Here is a 24,340-nt window from a genome sequence, read left to right as displayed (position 1 = left end):
GCCTCATTTTACTATTAAAGAACTTGAGGCTCAGAGGGGCCACTTTAGGTCACCTTGTTACTTCAAGAAACTGCTTCAGAACTTCTGACCTGTAACCCCAGGCTCTTTTCACTTTGCTAGGCATCTGTAATCTGTGCTTCCCACTTCAGAATCAGAAGAACACCAAGAGGAGATAATTGGGTGGATTCTTACAAGTGGGTAGCCTTTTTACATCAAGTATTTCACCAAATAGTTAAGAACATCGGAACATGGAAAATCAAGGGCTGTGAGATATATTACAATCCTACGGGAAACAGGAAATCAGACTTCACGATGTTCTCTCCTACCACTGCTGAATCCACATGGTAATTAAAGCTCTAGTCAAATTCATCTCATTCTTTGACTATCCATCATGCTTCAACATTTCATTATGGACACTGGCTCTAGTTCCACCATATGTTACACTTAATCAACTGCCAGGCTATGGCAAATACTATGGGATACATGGGGTCAGTGATCAAGTAGAGTTCATCATCTCTCTTTGAGGTAAACAAATGATGTGAGATTTTGACAATGTCACGGTCCCTGAACACAGGGAAGGTTAGCAGGCTATAAGAACCCCTCAGCAAAATCTCCATGGTATACTCGACTTACTCTCATTTTCCTTCTATAGTTAGATCAAAACCAGTACTAGGTACTGTTTGGACCATACCTATCCCATCTACATTTTGCAAATGAGACATAAGATGGCTAAAATACATAGCTAGTAGAAGGCTGAGCTGGAATTTAAATGTGGGTATTTGTCTAACTCCAGACACCATTGATATAGTTACTCTATTATATCACTCTGTACAGTGTGCTATACATATGCATGTACACACATACTGTACCCTATGAATTATATAAATATGTGAAATTTATACTCCTACTGCCTTGGGAGGAGACTAAGTCCTTCACACAGAAGGGAATTCTGCTTGCTGCATGGGATGATCAATTTGAAGATAGGAGGCTAAGTAAGAAGCTGAAGAAATTGGATAGGCTAAATTGAGCTACTTAACAAAGAGATAGAAAAGAAGATGGTGGCAAACCGAGATAGATCGTAGCATTAAAAAAAAATCACCAAAAAGCTAGAGAAGTTTTCAAAAAGGGGAACCTCAAAGGCAAGTTACAGCTTGTTATTTATAAAGAGGCAGACTGAGAGAACCAGGAAAAACATGGCAGTTTGTACTTACAGGTCTATAGATTCAGTACCATCCCCATAAAAGTCCTAGGTCCATTCTTCATGGAAATAGAAAAGTTAATCCTAAAGTTTATGTGGAAATACAGAAGAATAAGAATACACAAAGTGATCCTAGGTTTAAAAAAAAGGCAATGTTGAGGGTGCCTGACATTGAATTATATTATAGAGCCATACTAACAAAAATCAGCATGATAATGGCACCAAATCATACACATAGACCGATAGAATCGAGTAGAAGACCCAGAAATCATCCCACACAGGTATGGCCATCTAATTCTTAACAATAATAACAAAAACATATTGAGGAAAAGATGGTAACTTTAACAAATCATATTGTAAAAACTGAGACTAGATTCCTATCTCTGACTCTGAACACACACAAATTCAAAGCGGATCAAAAAACCTTAATGTAAGACCTGAAACTTTGCATTCTAACAGAAAACATAGAGAGAACAAGTGAAGTTACACAGGCAATGATTTTCTAATTAAGACTCCCATTGCTCAGGAAATTAGAGCAAGAACTGACAAATGAGACTGCATTGAATTAAAAGGTTTCTGTGCACCAAAGGAAACAGCTTCTACTCTGAGGCCAAGCGTAGGCAAAAATCTAAGCTGGTACTTGAAAAATAAGTAAAGCATAAAAGGCTGGACTAGTGCCTGCCTGGAAAGCACTAGGCCCTGAGTTCAAACCTAAGTACTACTGTAGAGAGCTGCGAGAGGCCGCACCTGGAAGATGGCGCCGGCTTCAGCCCTCCGCCTTCCCGATGGCGAGTGCTCTCTGTGGTAAACAACTCCTTATATGGCTAAGGCAAAGAATCTGGCTTGCTTTCTCGCACCTGAACCTATTGGTGGTTCCCACGTGGCGTATCTGGGTTGGCTACCCAGCGGGTACTTAAGGCTGTGGGGAATTCTCCCCGGGGTTGGGGTCAGAAGATTACTAAAAGGTCCTGAATAAACTGCAGAGAGAAGAGTTCGGTGTCGCGTCTTCCTTGCTGGTCGAGGCGGTAGTGACACATGGTGGCCCGTAAGGGGACTCAGCCATAACCCCAACCAGGACTCAGAACTCTCTGTGGTCAGGGTGGTGCACTGGTAAGTTCCCAGGTAAAAGGGGAATCCGCGACAAGAGTGGGAATAAGTCCCCAGGTAAAAGGGGAATCAGCGACAAGAGCGGGGGATAAGTTCCCAGGTAAAAGGGGAATCCGCGACAAGAGGGGGGGGGGATTTTTGCTCTTCTCGGTAGATAAAGAGAGAGCGAGAACCCGGGCTAGTCAGTAGAGTAGCCAAAAGTGAAAGTAAAAGTTTGTTTACCAGCTTTAAATGTTTAAAACATGGGCGCTTCTTCGCACCCAATTTTTTTGGCTCTCAATGAGCTACTGCACTCAAAAAAGTTAAAAATAAAAGAGTACTTTAGAGAGATTTTTGAATGAATGTGACATCGTTGCCCCGTGGTTCGCTGTCTCTGGAAGCCTCACGGTGGCCTCTTGGGAGAAACTAGGGAGGGACCTAGATTTTGCCTCTGAACAAGGAACGCTTAAGAGCGGAGTGAGACCAATATGGAAACTGATAAGAGGCTGTCTCGAGGACCAGCGTTGCAGTGAGGCGGTAGAGAATGGTCAGGCCACCCTAGAAATGCTGCAGGAAGAAAGATCGGAAAGGGCAGACAGCGAAAAGGAGGAGAGGGGGGGGGTTATACCCCGATTTTGCCGAACTAGAGACCTCTGAGTCTACAGACTCAGAGGAACTACAATCACTCATAGAACAAATAGAAAAAACAAAGATAAGAAAGAGGAGGAAAGGGAAGGAGAGAGAGGACCCAGATAAAGACGAATGCACGCCCTCCGTGCACCGCCCCACACCTTCGGCCCCTCCGCTCTATGCGGAGGACCCTGCAAGTGGCAGCCCTGGCTGTTCTTTCAGCCCAGGCGTGTGGAAAGCGGTCAGAACCGAGTTACACCTAGCCTGTCCAATATTTCAGGATCCACAGGGACAGCGGTATCATGAACCCTTAGATTTTAAGGTTATAAAATCTTTAGCTGAGTCTGTGTGGACATACGGAATCACAGCCTCCTTTACTGTAGCCCAGGTGGAGGCCCTAAACAGACACTGCATGACACCCGGTGATTGGAGTGGGCTTGCATGAGCTTGTTTGAGCCCAGGTCAGTATTTAGATTGGAAGGCCTTTTTGATTGAATTTGCTAGTGAAGAGGCTGCAGCCAATCAGGCTGCGGGGAACCCAGCTTGGGACAGAGATATGCTGCTTGGACAGGGGAGATTCTCCAATCAGCAGATAGGCTACCCGGTTCAAGTTTATGAACAAATCAATAAAATTGGCATAAAGGCATGGAAAGCCTTACCAAATAAAGGTGAGGTGAGTGGCAATCTCACCAAAATCCTGCAGGGCTCTACGGAGCCGTTTTTGGACTTTGTTGCTCGTATGGTCGAGGCTGCTGGCAGAATTTTTGGTGACCCAGATGCAGCCATGCCATTAATTAAACAGCTTGTTTACGAGCAGTGCACTAAGGAATGCAGAGCCACCATAACCCCATATAAGAATAGGGGACTAGAAGCATGGATGAAAGTTTGCAGAGAGCTGGGAGGATCACTAACTAATGCTGGATTAGCTGCTGCTGTGGTGCAATTAACCCAGAAGAATGGGGCTGGGAAGGTGGCTCAGTGGTGGAGCATTTGCTTTGCATGCCTGAGGCCCTGGGTTCGATTCCTCAGCACCACATAAGCAAAAGGAAAAAAGCTGGAAGTGGTGCTGTGGCTTAAGTGGTGGAGCGCTGGCCTTGAGCTGAAGAGCTGAGGGACAGCGCCCAGGCCCAGAGTTCAGGCCCAGGAAAAAACCTATTCAAAAAACGCTGCAAATTTGTCTAAACAGTTGTCTAGTTATCTTTTAGGTAATTGAACTGGGGAGTTCGACAGCCTGATGGAACAGCTCAGGGTTGCCATCGTCATGGTGAACTCGACCTGAGTGGATGCCGGACTGGCGGAGGGGTTATCTTCATGGATCTCCGCTGCTATGAATCATCTTAAGGAATGGGAGGGTTTAGGAGCCCTGACAGGCCTCCTGGTATTAGCCTCCTTGGTATGTCTGTGGTGCATTTGCCAAATTAGAGGTTCTCAGCGTCGCAGTGCAGCCATGATTATCCAAGCCTTTACAGCCATTGGAGCAGGTCAGTCCCCCCAAGCGTGGCTTGCCACCCTAAAACAATGAACACAGATTGCAAAGCCAAAGTACTGCAGTCGAGAGGCATGAGTTTTGCCCTCGAGGAGAGCATGTTTGATTGCACATGGGTTCGATTCGCCTTTTCCCGTCCTTGTGAAAAACGAATCAATGGACAGGCTGAGTCATCCCTAGAGAAGGTACCCTCTGGGAGAAGGCTTGTATGCAGTCCTTGCATTGTACAACAGGGATCAGACCTCTGTTCTCATCTGTGTTCTTTAAACAAAAAGGGGGAACTGTAGAGAGCTGCGAGAGGCCGCACCTGGAAGATGGCGCCGGCTTCTGCCCTCTGCCTTCCCGATGGCGAGTGCTCTCTGTGGTAAACAACTCCTTATATGGCTAAGGCAAAGAATCTGGCTTGCTTCCACACACCTGAACCTATTGGTGGTTCCCACGTGGCGTATCAGGGTTGGCTACCCAGCGGGTACTTAAGGCTGTGGGGAATTCTCCCCGGGGTTGGGGTCAGACGATTACTAAAAGGTCCTGAATAAACTGCAGAGAGAAGAGTTCGGTGTCGCGTCTTCCTTGGTGGTGGAGGCGGTAGCGACATACTACCACCCACAAAAGAGACAGGGCTTCACATTCTTTACAGCTTCAGTTTCCTCTTAAAGTCCACAGATGCACTCATAGTATCACTCCTACATACGCCTGACTCAAAGTAGGGACTTAGAAGGGTTGCATCCACAGACTTTCTACTACTTTATTTCCTGGTTCTTGGTCTCAGGGATAGAATTCTTTAGCAGCAGTGCTTTCTCGATTCTATAGTGCTAATTTGTTTTGGGGTCATTCCGTGACTCAATATACATGTTCTAAAGAACCCACTCTTTTTTTAAAGGGCTGGGAATATGGTTCAAGTGGTCATGCTTGTGCCTAGTTAGCATGGGGCACTGAGTTCAAAACCCCAGTAGCAACAAAAACAAAATCACAGTTCTATACGGTGATAGGGTTAGGAATATTTTTCCTCCTTCTTATGACTTTTGGTGTTTACACAAATAATAAGAAAACCTTAACCATTTGACTGATGATGATGTATTCTGCATTTCTAGATATTTGACAGTGCAAATAATGGTTTCCAAGATAAGTTGTCCTCTTCTATGCCTTGTGAGATTCCTTAACATTATGCCCAGGAATAGAGCAAAAGACTTCTGTTTCTATAATTTTTTAGCAAGAGAAAACCTAGTAGCAATATAAATCTTGCAAATGATACCTCTAATTAAAAGAAAATGACTAGTATAACTTTTAAGATGATCATAATATAATCATATTTATTATTCTATCATTGTGATTGATATTATTTGTATATTTTTTTTAAAAAAACAGCCTTGAAATAACTTTGTGACCAAATTCTTTTGTGGAATTATCCCATGTGTTTTTTGACAATGAAGGGGCTTCATTATGACATTTTTACACATACACATACACACGTACATTTGTGCACACACACATATACATAATGTACATCAGTCATATTCATTCTTCTCCTACTGTCTCAATGCACCTTCTCTCATGTTAAAGCTGTGTGTACTTGCTCATTATCCCTTACATAGTTTTGAACCCAATTTGTCTCAGGCAAAATGTGTAGGTTCTGGTGGCTATTTCTGAAGTAAGCAGATATACCATGTACTAGTTGAGAAAGTAGGTTCTGGGACAAACTTCCTGCTTCAGATGCTCTGTGTCATTGCTTACCAGTAGACTGTGTGACCTTAGAAAATGACTTTACCTCTCCATGCCTCTTCAGTGAAAGTGAGAATGGAATTAAATCTCTAAAGCTGTCCATCACAGCAGCTAACTTCATTCATACGTAAACCCAGCTCATGCTCCCCACCCAATTAATGTTAGCTGTGACTACTGAAAGCAACTGATACCCAAAGAAGCCCAGATGATAAAGAAAATTAGTCAGGACCTACAAAACCACAGAGGCAGACTGGGGTGAAATCTTTAAAAAATAAAGTACTGGGACTATAATGTTACTTATATAAAAGAATTATATCCCATTAGCTTCACAAGGACACAAATCAGGTATTTCAGAGAAGTACAGGAGCCATCGCTCATAGCCCTTCCCTCCCAAACAGATAGCAAACATCTGAGAAGCAATTACATAACACGATGAAATAATAAACTCCATTGGAGTAAGTGCCCTCCGATGATTTCTCCACACCGCAATCTGGAAGCAAAGGCCAGCTGGGGCAGGCAGGCAGTAAAACTGCAAGTGTTGATGGCAGAGGACTGGGCAGAGGCCTTGGTGGGGGCTGGCTCTGCTCTAATTGCCATCCTTGGGATTACCATTGTGAGTTATTCCAAGGTGCACGTCCCTTCTGAACACATTTTTCACAGAAGATAGTGGAAGCAATCTTGCCTGACCTCGAGAAGTAACAAGGCTAGACGGAGAGGGGGAAAGTGGCTAATTTCATGTTCCTGTGAAACACAAACTGAGTTAGAAGAAAACAGGAAGGAGGAGGCAAGAATGGAAAATTAAAGAATCAGGTAAAAATCGAAGCCCCAAAATACAAAGAAGAAAAGAATCTATTTTTTTTAAAACATAGGTTTTGGTTTTGAATGTAATAGCACTTGGCATATTAACAATGAATTGCCAACAGGAAGAAAAAGAGAAAACTCAAAACGGAAGATGTCAGGTTAGCAACAATAAGCTCATCCCCATCCCCATCTTCTTTCCTATGACTCTGTGCTGGGATGGGGACACACAGCACAAGCCCAACAGCCCCTCTCCCCGATCCCCATGTTGTTCCTGGGATCTGCTGCTTCTTTGCAAGGAAGGCAGGGCTAAGCAAGCTCAGTCCTTAAACATCTTCATCCTCTTACTTTCATAATCAGCTTCTAATGCTCTGTTCAATAGATGTGGGGCTGCCAGACCAAGCGCTTGGAACAGCTGCTGGGGACGTGGAACTATTCTCTGTGCCATTGATCACAAAGACAAAAATCAATCCTGGCTAAGGAGAAAGAAGTTAAAAATAAATTGCAGGGATTGATTTCTGTTCAGACCTTCTGACTCCCAATTCGGGAAGTGGGAAAGAAGAGCGTGTAGATCTGCCAGTCACAACACCACTCCCTGTGTGCCAATTTCTAGAGCAAAACCGGGAGATGGATGTTTTACACACATACACACACACACACACACACACACACACACACGTGCGCGCGCGTGCACATACACAATTCCCTTTGAATTCATTTTTTATATTCTTTCTGTTTCCTAATAACTATCTAAATAGTAAAGTCTGCCTCGTTTGCTACAAATCTCCCAAGTATAACCCCACGTTTTGTGGACAGAAGTGATGGCCAAAATATTTGTTGAGGGATTTACTGAATACATGAATACATTCCTATTAGTGTCTCTCACCAGTATGTATATGTGTTCACAGATTTACCACTGCATACAATTAGTGTTCTTATTTATTGCTTTGCTTGTGTTAGGTCTCTCTTCTCCAGACTATAAACCAGACAGGAAACATGTTCTTATATTTGCATATTTATTTCTTATATATGTATGATCTCCAGGGATCATAACCTTCTCTTTTTAGTTATTGCCTTTTTATCTCTTATTTACTGTGTTATTTCCCCGTACAGCCCCCAGAAGATGTATGTGCAACGAGAAAGGAAGATTCAATGGTTCTCTAGAAAGATTTAGCTACCTCACAGATATCTTTTTAAAAAATAATATTATTCTGACAATGAAGAAATGAGTTAGGGAAATACAAACAATAGTTCCCTTTGCCTGCCTGACTAAATGGAGTGACCCTTGGAGTGGGCAGATTCGTGGGTGTTGGAAGGGGCTTCCTGGAGTCCCAGAGGGCCTCCACTGCTTTCCAGGCAGCTTCTGTGGAGTTCACAGATCCACAAAGTACTGAGGCAGTGTCCACCAAGGGATGAAGAAGAGGAAGATTGGGTAGTGAAGCCATGCCCACACCTTGTGCTCTACATGTGCTCCACTCTGCCTGTGTGCTTTGTATGATGGAATTCCACAGTGGAGTCTGGAAGCAGTTCAATGGCAGCCAAATGGAGGCCCTTTGGTGAAGGCAGTCCTATGGTTCCCAAGAGGGGAAGTGAGCTTGAGGGAGGAAATCCTTGGTCCAAAATTGCTGAGTGACTTCATACTGAAACCAGAGTTGCACCCAAGATTGCCTGCCCACCCTACTCACACACATGCCCCTCCTGACCCTAAATGGTCTCTCTGCCTTGGACTATGGCTGGTCCTAACATGGAACCTCTCAATTAAGTCCTCCAGTAACTGTTCCCCTGTCTTCCAGGAAGTCTTCCTTGCCTGTGGCTCCACACAGCTTCTCTTCAGTCTTGGAAGCAATGGTTCCACAAAGACTAGCTCTTTGTTAAAATATTTTTCAAGCATTGCTGAGTATGAGACCAAAGAGCTCCTTTCCTCAGACTAAGGGCAAAAGGAAGAGAAAAGGATTTTGTCTTGCTTACCATGGTTGTCCTTTCATTTACACAGAGGGAAAAAAGAGCCAATTCAGTGTTCAGTTAGTGATTGGATGAGTGAAGGAATGAAGGAATGAGTCTATCAATTACACTGAGCCTGTCTCAGCTCTGAGCATACAGAACCTTCTCCGTCCAATCAAGATGATTAATCTGCCACCATGAAACATCAAGAAGCCTTCATTCTGGCCAATCTTGAGGGGTTTTGGCTTCTTAAAAAAAAAGCTGCTTGCAGAAATTGAAAGTGTTTGTTTACCCCATTAACCAGTTATGGAGTTAAAGGCAGGGCGATTAAAAATTTCAAAGGCTGAAACCCAGAAATTAATAGGCATATATATCCTAGTTAGAATGATAATGACAAGAGAACTGGACTTAATAGTCTACTTCTCAGTCAACAACCCAACTGCCTTCATTATCAGCACTGTTGTTTTTACAGCAGTATAATTATCTTTAATAGGAGAAAGCTCTAGAAAACGAGGTCTCCTGGGAGCCAGGCCTACCCGAATGGGTATGAAGGACTTAATGGGACTTGGCAGAGGACAGGAATGGGGACACTTAGCCCAGTTATAACTTCATAACTCCTCAGAGCCCTGGAAGATGGTTCCAAAGAAAACCCTGCTTCCTCCCCACAAAGAAGAAATTGGATAATATATGGAAAGTGTGGTTGGTAATGATGATTCACCACTAATTTTCCACCTGGCACCACAGTGAGTGGTAAGGTGGTGGTGAGGGACAATATTGAGAGTATAGGCACAAGTGCACTGCACTGAGTCCCATTCATCATTCTGTTAGATAAATGATGCAGGTTTCTGATATGAAAGAAAAAAAAAAACCACAAAAGAGGTATTAACAAAGAGACCACTTTTCAGAGATTTGGTTAAGTTATTCTGCCCCTGTTACCTACCAAGATGGGGTACCATCCACTTATGCCTGAAGTCAGCCAGAAAAGTTTCTACAAATAGCAGTGGTTTGGTGCAAAAGTGGAGAAAACAACGAAATGAGAAATACCTGGTCACTTTCTAGGAACTCTAACAGCCCTAAGGTCAAGCCCCTAACCCTGCCATTTCCTCAGCTACAGACAAAAGAATGATCCCCTAAATGTCACCAAAACTCAGTTTCCTCCCAGGAATGTCATAAACAGTAATATCAACACATCAAAGTGTGTGGTCACTAAAGCTTAATTCAATGAAATAAAATGCACAGATGTCAAGGATAAATTTGGCACTAAATAAATGTGAGGTCCTTTACTAACTATGAAAACCTTTCTTTTTTTTTTTAATTTGCTGATGGACAGGTAAAACTGGTGCCTCCAGGTGAAAACAACATTCTGAAGAAGAATGTTCACATTATTGGTTTCCAAACTGTGGGAAAGACAGAGCAGGGTAGCTGGTCTCATCCATTTAAGCTGATGATGGGGTTTGCCTTCTGACCAAGACTTGGAGATGAGGCTCCTGGGTAACTAAACACCACAAGGGCCACTTTTCCTATACAACACATTACGCAGCATATCTAACACCACCCCTCCTCCTCGTGCCCTTAGAGACACTTCTAAATAACAATATCAGCCTCTGAGCCACAATCACAGAGGAGGCCAGGGCCAATTACTCAGAGGTGAAACAACTTAATACTCATGAAAAGGTGGACACAACTTAATACAGGTGAGTTAACCATACCCCAGCCCTATACATCAAAAGAGAAAGGCCAACGCTTGCTTTATAACACATAGTGAATTGCAAAACTCTTCTTTGAAAGGAAAACATTCCAGGCTATGTTGGTCTTGTAAACAATAAATACTGTGACTTGCATGGAATCTCATTAGATCTCTTGGGAAAGAAACACATGTTAATAATTTATTAGGGACGTGCACCGTAAAGCTCCGAATGGAGAGAGACTGTCATGCCTAAGGGATGAATGGGTATTCTGTGAACAAAGACTCATCCTTGGAGCCCCTCTCTCTGTCTGTGTTATGCTGAGACAAGCAGGTGAGGCATCAGCTTTTGGATGTAATTGACACTGGAGGAGTGCATGCAATGGCTTTCCTCAGGGTAGCAAATGAAGAGACAGAACTCAGAGGAGCAACTGGGAGAGCCCATGCCTAAAGGCAGGTAGCAGAAGGGCACTTGTGTAGGAAAGTAGGACTGGGCTGGTATTGAAGAGGGAGGAGGAGGCGGTGACAGGAGGTGAGTCAGGACAGGAGTGGCAGCCCGGAGATGTGAGTGCTGCAGACAGGTCAACTGAGTTAATTACTGAGAGGCGTAGTGTGGATACCATTCCACAGTATCTTTGATGAACTTGGCAAAAGCAATTTCAGTGGAGTGGCAGAGGCAGAAGTCAGTCTCAGGTGGGTTACAGAGAGAGGGAAATGGGAGACAGGAATAGCGAATACAGACAGCACTCAAGAAATTGGCTTGCAAAAAAAAAGATGAAATCATTGTACAGAGACGTGCGGGGGTCAAAGAAAGTTCTTTATGGATTTAAGCATGGTAGATATTTAGAAATATTTACATACTATAGGAAGTTTGGAAGAGGAATGAGAATTTAAAAATAAACAGGCAAGAGACAATATGATCAGGTTCCTGAGAAGAGAGGAGGAATAGGACTAAGTGACTAGATTGAGAACTGAAGTGTTCTACTTTTCTTGTAGTCTACTCATCTTAAATGCTGGATTGCATTCAGAGATTTATAAATACTTTGGTCTTTTAAGGCTGCCTTGAGCTGGGTTCACTGCAAAAGAAAGCTTGGACAAGGACATTTATGAAAATAGTTTTTTTGTCTTGTGAGAAAAATTAGAGGAACAGGTGTGGTGCAGCAAGAACATGGAAAACAGGGAGGGAGCGATAGCATCATTGAATCACTGAATTGGTTCCACCTGGGGGGCTCCATCCTACCAGAAAGCCTATGAGAACTCATATGGCACGAGGCTTGGGGTTGTTCACCTGATATAGAGAGAGCACTTATCTATAAGCTGCCAATTTGTCCCAGAGGCTCTTGACACCCTCAAAGTTTGTATCTGCATCAGAATGACAGAGGAGATTCTTATGGAGATAAATCAGAGGTGGTCAGTGTGGAGAAGACACAGCCTTCCCTACCTACAACTGCTTAAACTCTGTAAACATGAGCTAGAAGCATGTGAGATGTTCTATACAAATATCAACTGGACACTGCAATGTTTTGCTTATCAATAAAAATATTTCAAACACTAAGAGCACTTTTAAATCAAGTCACTAAAACCATCACTTGTATGAGAGATGCATCCCAATGACACATTATTTGTGAAGATGTCTTCATTGGCTTTCTTTTGAAGATTGCATCTGCACCTCTATCTCCATTTTCCTCTAACTTTCTGTGCCATAACTGTGTCTCTAATGATGAAATTGCTATTTATCCAACGTTCAAAGTCTCTTCCATTAAGGCCAAATTAACATCATTGAAAATATCACCAAATAGTTTCCTTTGACTAATTACAACATATTAATTTAAGCTTCAGGGCTTTTTTTTCTTTCAGAAAGATAAAAATTTGTTATGAGAACAGTAGCCACACCATCAAGGCTTCTTACCTCCCATGATAGTGCCTGAAGCACCATCTTCAATGCAGTGAGCTCAGGTCTAAGATGTGACAAGTCTTTGAAAGATACATCAGCACCATAATATCTGAAGTCCCACAAAGATTGTGAGCAATTGGTTCATTGACAGGTGGGAAGCTAGCGAGGTAGGAAAGTTTTATCTTACATGGAAGTATGAATTGAACCCAAGACAAATTGAAAATGAATGTGCATCAAGTATATACATTTTTCTAATGTGGGAAGGGGAAAAACAGGATGACCCATTGTAACAACGAAATATAGAAGACACTATGTTGAAAATGAACTTTACAACTTTGTGGGGATCAGGGGGAGGTAGGGGTTGGGGAGGTGGGGAGGAAAGGGATAGTAGGAGAAAAACAAAGGAGGGGGTGACAATCCTCAATAAGAAATGGACTCATTACCTTGCTCATGTAACACTAACCCCTTTGTACAGTATCTTTACAATAAATATATTTAAAATAAAAAAGAAAATGAATGTGCAGAAGAGATTTAGTAATATTTTATGTAATGGGTTACTAAAAGCTCATAAAAGAGGATGTGCATACCCAAAAGAGTGAGACTGATGTTTTACACATGGATTAGTCTCTCTGTTCTAGCAATTTATGGGGCTTTGTGGTTTTCAAAGCATTTCAAAGCCTTATTATCTCCCTTGATCCTCACAACAACCTTTCAATTTGCACAGGGCAAGTAGCATGACTCCATTCTACTGAGATGAAGAAATCAGTGTTTTGTGATTCTAAGTGATTTACCCAGTGTCCCCTTGTTGGTAGTGGGCAGATCCCTGATTATAGTCCAGAGCTCTTTTCTCCACATGAGACCACCAACTGCTTAAGTCATAAGCTGCTTGAGAGGAGGGGAAATGTATTCTGCCTCTGTCATATTGCATCTGGCATTTTTCTAGTGACTCAATAGAAATCTGCTCATTGGCCCCAAAAGCATCATTAATTGCTGGCACTTCTAGAAAAATTTATAGTAGTAGCATTTTTGTGTTTAAAACTAATTGCCTCTTGTAGGCAAGGCACTGACTGTCCTCATTGTGGTCTTATAATCATCCTAGAACCACCCAGTACATGTGTTCATGTCCATTGTCATACTACCTTTTAATTATATTCACAGAGCATCACAAGTAGTTGAAAGTACTCACACCCAGTGTTAGCTGTATTTACACCATGTTACCTGTCGTGTTGGCAATTTTACAGAATTTTCAAGGAATCCAGAAGTGACTGGTGATGGCATGTTAGTGTGTAAGTGATTATAGATGCTTTAGGCTCATGCAGCCACACTCAGGGGCCCAGGTGTGTTTCTGTTCTATTCCTGAGGTCAGCCCACAAAACAACCATCTCTTTCTTCTGAATATTTGGGTTGCTACTTATAATCTTTCAGGGAAATTTTAGGCTTCTTAAAAGAGTGAGTGAACCTGGATGTTAGTGGCTCATGCCTGTTATCCTAGCTACTCAGGAAGATCTGAGCATCTTGGTTTGAAGCCAGACTAGGCAGGACAGTCCTTGAGACCCTTATCTCCAATTAACTACCAAAAAATCTAGAAATAGAGTTGGGGCTCAAGAGGTAGAGTACTTTCTTTGAGCAAAAAATCTCAGAAACAGTGTCCAAGCCCTGAGTTCAAGCCACAGGAACAGCACAAAAACAAGAACAAAAGTGTAAGAGAAGCCAAGTGTCATAGCACATATGAACAACTATCGCATTCAGGTGGTAGAAGGAAGAAAACATGTTTGAGAACAACCTGGGCTATAAAATATGACCATGTCTCAAAAAACTTGATTTTCAAAGGCAAAACAAAAGAATGAAAAAGAGCTTTTTTTTCTTGTGCAGCAAAGACTCTATGGAATATGTGGACAAAGTCTTGGCAGAGTCTAGAAGCTTCCTGCTTTAGGACTTCATCTTCTCTGCCATTTAAGCACATTAATTATTGACTTGTTTTCTCTCTCATAGTTTAGATATGTAAAGTCAGGCTGATAGCATACCTTCAAAATAAATTCAATGCAAAATGACAATTTGTTCATCTAGTCCTTTTTGCATGGAAAAGCTATCTCGTGTGCCATGGTGAGAAGCTACGGAAAAGGCTTATGCCATCTCTTGTAGCATAACCGTGTCAGCTAATGCCTGGGACAGACCCTGTTCTCGTTTCTGTATCATAACCCCTTGGGTACAAATCATATCACAGAAGGAATTTTGCCTCAATAGTCTCTTCTCTGAGACCACCACTCCCAAGGCTGCATTATAAGGGAAAATGACCAAATTTTCAAACACCTTGGCTTAGAACATAGAAAGCAACTTGTCTTTACCTAACCCTACAGACGAAAGCTTATTGTTTCTTTCTTCTCCTTGCAGAATGGAGGCCCTCCCAGCAGGCTCTTCCCCATTAAAGCAAGACAATTTCGGGAAGAACTAGCCTCTTTTGATTTCACTATATAACCGTAGGTGCCCTACACAGAAAAGGTACTAACAGCATACTCAATGGCAGGAGATCAAGTGATCATTCATAAAGTCCCTGAAGTAAAGCCATCCAGGTGGTCACCTTAGTTCTCCATATGTAGGAAAATATAAGGTGAGGTCGAACCTTTGGGATACCTTTAAATTGCAGAAGCTGTGTAGGTAGTTTGCATACCTCATACAGGCTGGAGGATAACCAAGAAAGAGGAATTAGATCAGCTGTGGGGAGGCAGCTTTCCTTCAGAGAAGCAAATGAGAGATGGTACAATTTTCATGCAAAATTAATACCCTTGGGAAGAGCGTTGTTAAATAATTTAATGAAGGCATATCATTATTTAGAAGCAACTTGAGTTTTTGATTATTTAAACTCTGCACTCAAATGCACATACATTTGCATGTATTGATTCATCCTTGCTCAGGTAAATAATTGCTCGATAAACATATAGCCTCAGCTCTTACTCATATGCAGACAGAGAAAAGGTATGGGCCTGGAACTCACCTGCATTCCCAGTGGGACATTCCTTATCCACATAGGAAAAACTTTGACCTTTGACCCAGGGAGCCAATAATGTTACAAAAAGTGAATGGTTTCTAAACATTTATCAACAGTGGAATGTTTTTGTCAAATGAAAGAGTGTTAAGGAATCCAATATATATTGAACAAACAGAGTTAGAATTGCACTGTTTAAAGAAGTGCTAGGAATTCTGCAGACCAATCCTTCCAGACATTCCATTTTTAATAGTTTATTATTTAAATAGTACATAAAACCATAAAAGTTGTACAGATTTATGGAGTGTCGTGTGATGTTTTGTTACATGGATGTATTGTCTAACACTCAAATCAGAACATCTATCTTCTAAAACATAAATCATTTTTTATGATGAAAGTAAAAGATTTTTCTTCTAGCTACTGAAATTGGCAGTACACTATTGTCATCTAGAGTCACCTAAAGTGCAATAGCTCGTCAAAATTTTGGTTCCTAGGGATCAGTCTCTCCCTATGTTCCCTCTGCAGCTCATTGTAACCACTCCTTGACTCTCTCTCTACTTTCATGAAAGCCACTTTTGTAGATTCCACATACAAGTGAGAACACATGGTACTTGTCTTCCTGTGTCTGTGTCTTTCTGACTGATTTTGCTTAACATAATGATCTCCAGTTTCTTCCACGTTATTGCAAATGATGGATTCTATTCTTTCTATGGCTGAATGGTGTCTATGTGCCACATTTTCTGTACTCATTTTTCAGATAATAGACACTTTGTTTCATTTTCTTGGCTATTTTGAATGATGCTGCAATAAACATGGGAAGGAAGATGTCTCTCACAAACTGATTTCATTTTGTCTGGAGATTGTGTGTGTGTGTGTGTGTGTGTGTGTGTGTGTGTGTGTATGCGCGCGCACACATGTGTATAATCTCCAAGAGTGGCTCCTCCATTTGTTGGTTGCGCCTGAGACAAATTTTCTTGAGACTCTATGTGAAATTGACAGAAAAAACACTTGGCATTCAGAGGTGGGAAAGATGAGGGGCAGAATGGCTATCAGAGTTCACATCTGTCTCTGTTAGCACTAAAATCAAACATAAGAGATCAATATTTCAGAAAGTGAGAAAATGCAGGAAAAGGTACTTAAATGTCATGTACCACTAAAGTGATTTATTTAATCGCTCAAATTTTTGGTTGCTCAAATTTGGCTGGTCAAATGGAAGGGATAAAAGAAATGGAGAGGGAGAGAAAACACCCTTCAGTGGAATATAAAATTGAGAGTCCAGCTTGGTGAAACTCCCCAGAGATGTTAGACTCAATTCTCACCACTATTCAACGTAACTTCTTCAGAAGATTCTTCTATTCTACTTTTACATTTGCTCTTGACAGAGGAGATGCAACTCAAGATTGCTTGTTAGACAAATGCTTTACTATTTGATTCACAACTGTATTAGTCCCTCCCCTCCCTCCCACTTCCCTCCCTCCCTCTCTTTCTTTCTTTCGCTCTCTTTCTTTCTTTCTTTCTTTCTTTCTTTCTTTCTTTCTTTCTTTCTTTCTTTCTTTCTTTCTTTCTTTCTTTCTGATAGCATCTCATTCTTTCTATTCAGACTTCCTTTAGAAAATGATTTTCCTACCTTTTTACTTCTTTTGAGATAGTATCTGGCTATGTTGCCAAATCACTGGCCTTGAACGCTGATCTTCCTGCCTCTGCCTCCTGAGAGCTAAGATTACAAGAATGTGACTTCACAACTGTTTCTTCCAAAGATTATTGTTTGTTAGATGGTAGTCAAGGTGAACTGACTGCTGCCTACGCTGATGTTCTATAAGATACAATCTGTAGGTTTAAACTGAAAGAGAATTTGCTGTTGGTTTGTGGGTTTTCTGCTTTGAGAAAGTTTTCAGAGGCAGCTGAAATGAAAGAGGCCGTCAGAATGAAGGATCCGGCTCTGTCCTTGCTTCATAGGCACATATTAATCACCAAAGTATGAATCAGACCTTTTCAATAAAGACTGTTCTGATTCACATTCCAATTTTCTAAATTCATACTCCCTTAAAAGAATAAAAATCCATATTTCAGTCAATTATTTGAGATGGTTTTCAATGCTTTAAAAATGAACATACACGGGCTGGGAAGGTGGCTCAGTGGTAGAGCACTTGCCTTGCATGCCTGAGGCCCTGGGTTCGATTCCTCAGCACCACATAAGCAGAAAGAAAAAAAGCCGGAAGTGGCGCTGTGGCTCAAGTGGTAGAGCGCTAGCCTAGAACTGAAGAGCTGAGAGACAGTGCCCAGGCCCAGAGTTCAGGCCCCACGACTGGACCCCCCCCCAAAAAAAGAACATACACAAAATAAGCAGTAACAGCAAGAATAGTAAGAGAAAGCAAACACACGATCAGATTATGACAATGGTAGGCCATGATTCTGCATACCTGTACCTGTAGCACTGAGGCACTCAGGCAAGCGAGTCATGAATTTGAGGCTAGCTTGAGCTCCATACCAAGAGTTGGTCTCAGTCAAACACACAAACAAAAATCCAACCAGATAGAGTAACCAATGTTAGAGGAAAAAGAGATGGGAAGCAAGATAGGGACACTTTTTTCTTGCTATTGTTTTTAACGTATTTCAAATGTACTATGTGATTTTTTTTGTTTCTTTGGTATGTTCCTCCCCCACCATATAACCCCTGTTTTCACTGTATTTGATGTGGAAGGGGAAGGGAAAAACAAAATGCTTAAATAGGGATACAGGTTGACCCATTGTAACAATGAGATGTACAAGAAACTATGTTAAAAAACGAACTTTATAATTTAGGTGATGGGGGGGCAGGGGGAGGGGGAAGTATATTTGTGGAGGTGGGAGACGAGGGATGGTAGGAGGAAAACAAAGGAGCAGGCAACAATGCTCGATAGGAAATGTACTCATTACTTTGCTCATGTAACTGTAACCCCTCTGTTCCAGATTTTTACAATAAAAAACATATTTTTAAAAAAAAGAGATGGGGAGCATCAGAGTACTTTGAAAATTAAGATAGGGCAGATGCTAAAATCAACACAAATATTAGTTTTGTACTATCGAGAGAGAAACTCAAAGTAGTTGTATAGAGAAACCTAAGTATTATTGGGATTCAATGAAAGGAAATAGAGAAGTTAACCTCTCCAGGAAAAACATGTTTGGCGTATTTTCCCGACATCCTACTTGCCACAACTACAAATTGTTTCGGGTAGAGAGGTCCTGGTCATTGTGTCCTTTCTCCTCCCTCGCATGGCTCAAGGGCACCCCTGTCCCGCAGGAACACGGTGCTCTTCATCTCTGCATACCTCGCTTGCTCTCCAGCCTCCTATGCACTAGGCCAGCACCAACCCTCGTTGCAGGCAGGGTGAAGAGCTCTCCTTCCCACCACGAACAACGCATGCTTCCCACTAATACAGCTCTCATCACACTGCATTATAATTGTTTAGTTGTTGGTGTTCCCCACAGGGATGAATGTATTTTAATATATTTAAATGAATTAATATAAAAAAGGCACTGAATAACACACTGGGTAATTCCTGGACAGCAGTCTTATAAAAACTCAGAGACACTCTACACATGGGCATTGCTTATGCAGTGAGCAATTGCCAATTACCCTAAGTTGTCTTATATTGTTAGCTGCAGACACAAGATTTCCTTGCTTGAAAGAGATAACTAGCTACACTCTCCGAAAATAAGGATGGTACCTTATCTTCTCCATTCAGTTCAGTTCGACAAACACTTATTGAGTACCACTCATTATGCTAAGTGCGGGGGAAACAATGATGAATAAGACATAGCCCTGTTCTTGGAGTTTACAGACCTAGCTGGGGAGATATAATACAAATGCATAAACAGTCAGCACTGGAGCCTGCTCTGATCTCAATTGAGCATGTCAGTATATCTGGTAAAGAGGCACTCCAAACAAAAAGAAAATACAAGAAACTTATATAAAGAAATGTCATAGTATATTCATAGAGACTACAAAGGTCTATGTTTATTGACAGGTGTACTAAAATAAGGGAAGTGTAGGAAGAGCAATAGTGCCTAAGGAATTCCCAAGAGACTGATGGGGCACCTTTGGTTGCAGCTGTGGAGACTCCTGTAGGCAACCCTAAGGCGTAAGATTTTATCCTGTTGGTGATGAAGAGCCACCAACAATAGGAACGCTGAATTTTATTTTAAATAAATGAGTTTGGAAGGGATGTAAATGGACTAGAAGTTGGTATGCTGATCTAGGGTCAAGGAGATCAGTTAGAAAGCTACTGCAACCTTTCGGAAAATATACAATTAAGGATTTTTGAAGGGTTTTAAGTAGCCAAGCAATGCTAGTGCTTCTCCTTTTCTTCTCATCAAACATCTAGAGAAATAAGCAAAACTAGAAAAAAAATGCAGGTTCTATACTTGCTGAAAATTTCACCATGTGGGAATACAACACACATGGGAAGAAAGCACATATACTGTGCTCCAAGAGGCTGGGCTTTAGGAGAAAAACATCTTGAGTCATGGAACCTCACTGAGAACCAAGGAGGACTTTTGATAAATGGAAATGGAGACCTGATCTATGGCTACTCTTGTCTCCTGTGTATGAGTAGCTTGTCACCTGAAGAATTCAGGTCCCCAAAATAGGTAAAATGTAAGTTCACAAGAAACATGAACATTGGCTGAGTGGCATGTTCTTATTACATGTATTTACGTGTGGATGTATGCATCATTTGTATATCTTCTTTTGTATTCCTCAAGAATGTATTCCAGTTTGTTTTATCTACAATCTAAGCCCTAGCACCTAGCACCAGGAACTCACATGTACAAGGCAACATACTGAATGATGGAACATCACATCTTTCAAACAAAATAAATATGACTGATGCCAGGTCAAAAACCACTTCCATTTGCTTCCAGCATAACATAAAAAGAAGTCTTGCTTGCATAACGTAAAAAGAAGTAGGGAGAATGGGATGAGGGAGAATGACGGGGAGATTTAAGTCTGATTATCATACCTTGTATGCATACATGAATACGTCAAAATGAAGTCTCCATGGGACATCTAGTTGATGCTAATAGAAAATGCTGGAGAAACACTCTGGATATTTGCCCGCAGAGTTACAGAAAACTGTGCAACACATAGAAAAAAATCGGAATATTCTATATTTTAAATGTATTTCCCAGAAACCATTCTGCCATGATCCTCATTATATATAGTATTAGCATTAAAGAAAGGAAAGGGCAACAGGATTGGTAAATGCATAAATCATTCCTGTGCTTCAAGTTTTTTTTTTAATCTTTAATAGAAAGGCAGAGAAAATAACTTCCGTGAGGATGATAATAATTGAAACAGAATGTAAGGAAACACCCAAGAAATAACTAAGAAAAATATTAGCTAGGGCTCTGGATTATTCAATTTGGTGGCATTGACCCAACTACGTTGACTAACTTCATAGACGGTAATGGTGACATCAGTTTGTTTCCAGCATTATAGGGACATACTGGTTTTCTTTCTTTTTCCTGTGGATCATCCACACTGGGATGCTGAGATACACACATGGAGTGTATGATGGAAGTCATTACTCACTCACTGATTTATAGTCCTGAGAAAATGGATATAGTACTCGGAACTATGGGAATGCTCAAGAAGTAAGTCCTGGGTCTCAAGTGCAGCAGATCAAACACAAAAATGGGAAATTTATGGCAAATGCCAAGAGTACTGACTAGCACTGTGTATTTTGTCAGGTATGTGTTCAATATACCTGCCAAGCCTTATTTTAAACAAATCCTGAGCTTCTGGCATTGATTCAAGCTGCAAAACAAGATATCTTAAGCCAAAGATACTTCCTATTTCTGTTTTTGAAGCTGGTTTCTAGGAGTCTAAGTACCTATCTAATATTTTCCTAGGCCACAAAATTCCACACAAGTTTTAGAAAGGAGTAACTGTAATACTGAAAAGCTATCAGCATAACAAGAATTCACAAACACATCGGAGTCACAAAGATATTTTGGGAGGACCAAGAGTAAGGGGCCAAATAAAGGTATAAAGTATTTTTTCTACTCTCAGTGTAAAAATTTTTACATTATATCTCTATGTAGGCCATAGAGCTATAAGGGTAGATGGAGAGTACTTTGTCAGGAAGATGGGGGAGATGGAGTTAGGAAGTTCCTAGGATGCCTTGGAGGAATGAGTTGGATATTAACTTAAAAGCCAGGGATCAGGCAGAGAATGTTCGTATGTTCAGATATTTAAATCTGAGAAAACTCAAAGAGGTGTCCAAGTCAAATTTTATATGGGAAAAGTCTGTAGAACAACTGAGGATAGAATAATGAAAATTACAGAAAGTCAAAGATGCTGTCAAATGCCAATTTTCATTTACAACACACACACACACACACACACACACACACACACACACACACACACGACAGTCAATATAGTATATGAGTATACATTTTTATATCTCTTCATCTTTGTTCTATTTGGACCTCCTTCCAGGATAGTGAAACCATACAACTCAAAGCCTAAAAGAATGGTTCCTTTTCTTGCCTCAAAATCTAAGTTTCATCTAATTTCCTCTAAGGGTCAGAGTTTTGTGAGTAGAGGGGTTTGGGTCTTGAACTTGAGGGTGTAGTCAGAGCTGAAAAAAGAGGGAAAGATTTACGTGAGTTCTAAGCAGTTTTCAGAAAGAAAATCTTAGCAATGCCTAATTTATTGGGGACTTCTTCGCAAGTTAGATAAGTCACTTCAGGCAGAAATAGAACATGACATTGATAAATTACTTAATGTCAAAGCCCATTAGACATCTGACTTTAAATAACCTCAAACCTCAGCCCAGGACCTAATCATGTCAAGACAACTCCATTACCATGAAATGGTAATCCAACTCAAAAATTCAGTGGACTACCAGAATTCCCTGGGCAGGACACTGAGCCATAAGACTTCATAGCAGAAGTCTGTGGTATCATCAGACACTGGACCCCTAGAGTGAAGGAGAGACAAAGCCCAGGCTCCATAGTTCACCAACCTCAAGAAAACCATCTTTATTTTCATAGCAAGCAGCTGACTTCGCTTAGCACATCTGATCTCTACTATGAACAGCACAGTCTTCACTCACTTGAATGAAGATATACTCGTCCTGGACAACCAAGGAGCTGATATCAATGGAGCGGGCAAAGGGGCCACTCCGAGTTGTCTCTGCACATTCCTGGATCCTGCAGGTGAGGTAGTGAGCATCTGAAAAGAGAGGGCACAAGAGAACATGGTAAGTCAAGCTCTCAGCGGCACATACAGGTCTAGTTTATGAAGGATCAGTGATAGGAATTAAAATAACAATGGTATTTCACGTTCTTATCCACACAACTTGAAATTATTACCAAATAAGATGGCAATAGCTACTACTATAAACACAGGAATGGAGAAAGAGTTAATCTCATATCCTGTTGGCAATGGAGTAAATTGGTTTAGCTTTAAGGAAGAGCAAGTTTGAAGTAGCTATCAGAATTTTACATGTGCATATTTTATACACCAGCAATTCTAATTCAAGGGATGCTTTCTACAGAAAGACTCATATTTTCACAAGGAGGAAAGGCAAGGATGTTCATTATGGCATTATTCAAAGCAATGAAAAATTGAAAACAGGCTAAATGTCCATGAATTAAACAATATTTAAATAAGCTGAGATACATATGACAGAATGTCATGCTGTAATTAAAAGATTAGGTAGATACACACATTGACATGATTTCTCCAAGAGGCATTGCTCTGCTACCTTTGAGAAATTACCCAGAATTACTTATGCTATGATCTAATTTATGTCTTAATAAGGCCTTGTCTGTGTAGATATGTAGGTTTGTGCCACAACTGAATGGATAAACATTTCAAAAGTTGTATATAAAAATTAGCTATGATTATTTTGGAGGAAAGGAACGGGCTTAAGGAAGTACACAGAAATAGAATTATGTGTATCTACTTATTACTTATATAAAACTTATAAAACTTGCAAAATGTTCTGAAAATATCAACCACTGACCACCTTCCACCCCATTAAGAAGTCCATAAAATATGTGGCAGCAAAGATAGCTGAACAAGAGCGAAGTACTTGATTTGAAAAGCGTTCTGTGACTACAGGATCAACCAGGAAAATTCAGTCCATTTGGTTATTTGCTAGTTCTGAAAAACCTACAGGAAGTTTATAAAGAAATTGCTTTACAAATTGTTTTAAAAATGGTTAATTTCATGGCATGATAAAGCAGGTGGTCAAAATGAAAAGTGAAGATTTATTTAAGACTAAAAGTAGGCAAATCTTCTAGGCTCTGTTGGCTCTCGCCTGTAATCCTAGCTACTCAGTGGGCTGAGATGAGAGAATTGTGGTTTGAAGTCAGCCTGGGCAGGAAAGTCTGTGAGACTCTTATCTCCAATGAACTACTCAGAAAGAGCCAGAAGTGGCACTGTGACTCAAGAGCTAGAGCTCTAGCTTCAAGCAAAATGTTGAGGGACAGAGACCAGGCCCAAAGTTCAAGCCTAAGGATCAGACAAAAAAAAGTAAGCAAATCTTTATCATTAAATGCCATAAGCAGCTGGTGCTGGTGGCTCACACCTGTAATCCTAGCTACTCAGAAGACTGAGATCTGAGGAATGCACTTCAAAGTCAGCACTGGCAGGAAAATCCATGAGACTCTTCTTATCTCTAGTAAACCACTCAGAAAAGGCTGGAAGTGGGCTGTGGCTCAAATGGTAGAGCACTAACCTTGAGCAAAAAAGAAACTCAGGGACAATGCCCAGGCCCTGAATTCAAGCCCCAGGACCACAAATAAAAATACATACATCATTGTATATATCTGTCTAATGTAGTTGCTCCTTGCATAAGTGTATCTGCATACATAGGTATTAGATTGAATGGAAGAGGTGTGAGCAATAGAGATAAAGGGTAATA

General features: G+C 41.1%; 1 protein-coding gene across 1 annotated transcript in view; it reads right to left on the bottom strand.

Moving 5' to 3' along the window:
- The window catches only part of Sorcs3 (sortilin related VPS10 domain containing receptor 3), a 415,789-nt gene that overhangs the window by 134,194 nt on the left and 257,255 nt on the right, over positions 1 to 24,340 (bottom strand). Inside the window, exon 7 of the mRNA XM_069987921.1 lies at positions 22,523 to 22,641. Within this exon, the coding sequence (XP_069844022.1) occupies positions 22,523 to 22,641 (119 nt within the window). The remainder of the gene's footprint in view (positions 1 to 22,522; positions 22,642 to 24,340) is intronic.

The sequence above is a fragment of the Dipodomys merriami genome, unplaced genomic scaffold, assembly GCF_024711535.1.
Source record: "Dipodomys merriami isolate MVZ:Mamm:240054 unplaced genomic scaffold, mDipMer1.0.p SCAF_35, whole genome shotgun sequence".
NCBI classification, from domain to species: domain Eukaryota; kingdom Metazoa; phylum Chordata; class Mammalia; order Rodentia; family Heteromyidae; genus Dipodomys; species Dipodomys merriami.
This window is presented reverse-complemented; position numbering and strand designations above follow the sequence as displayed.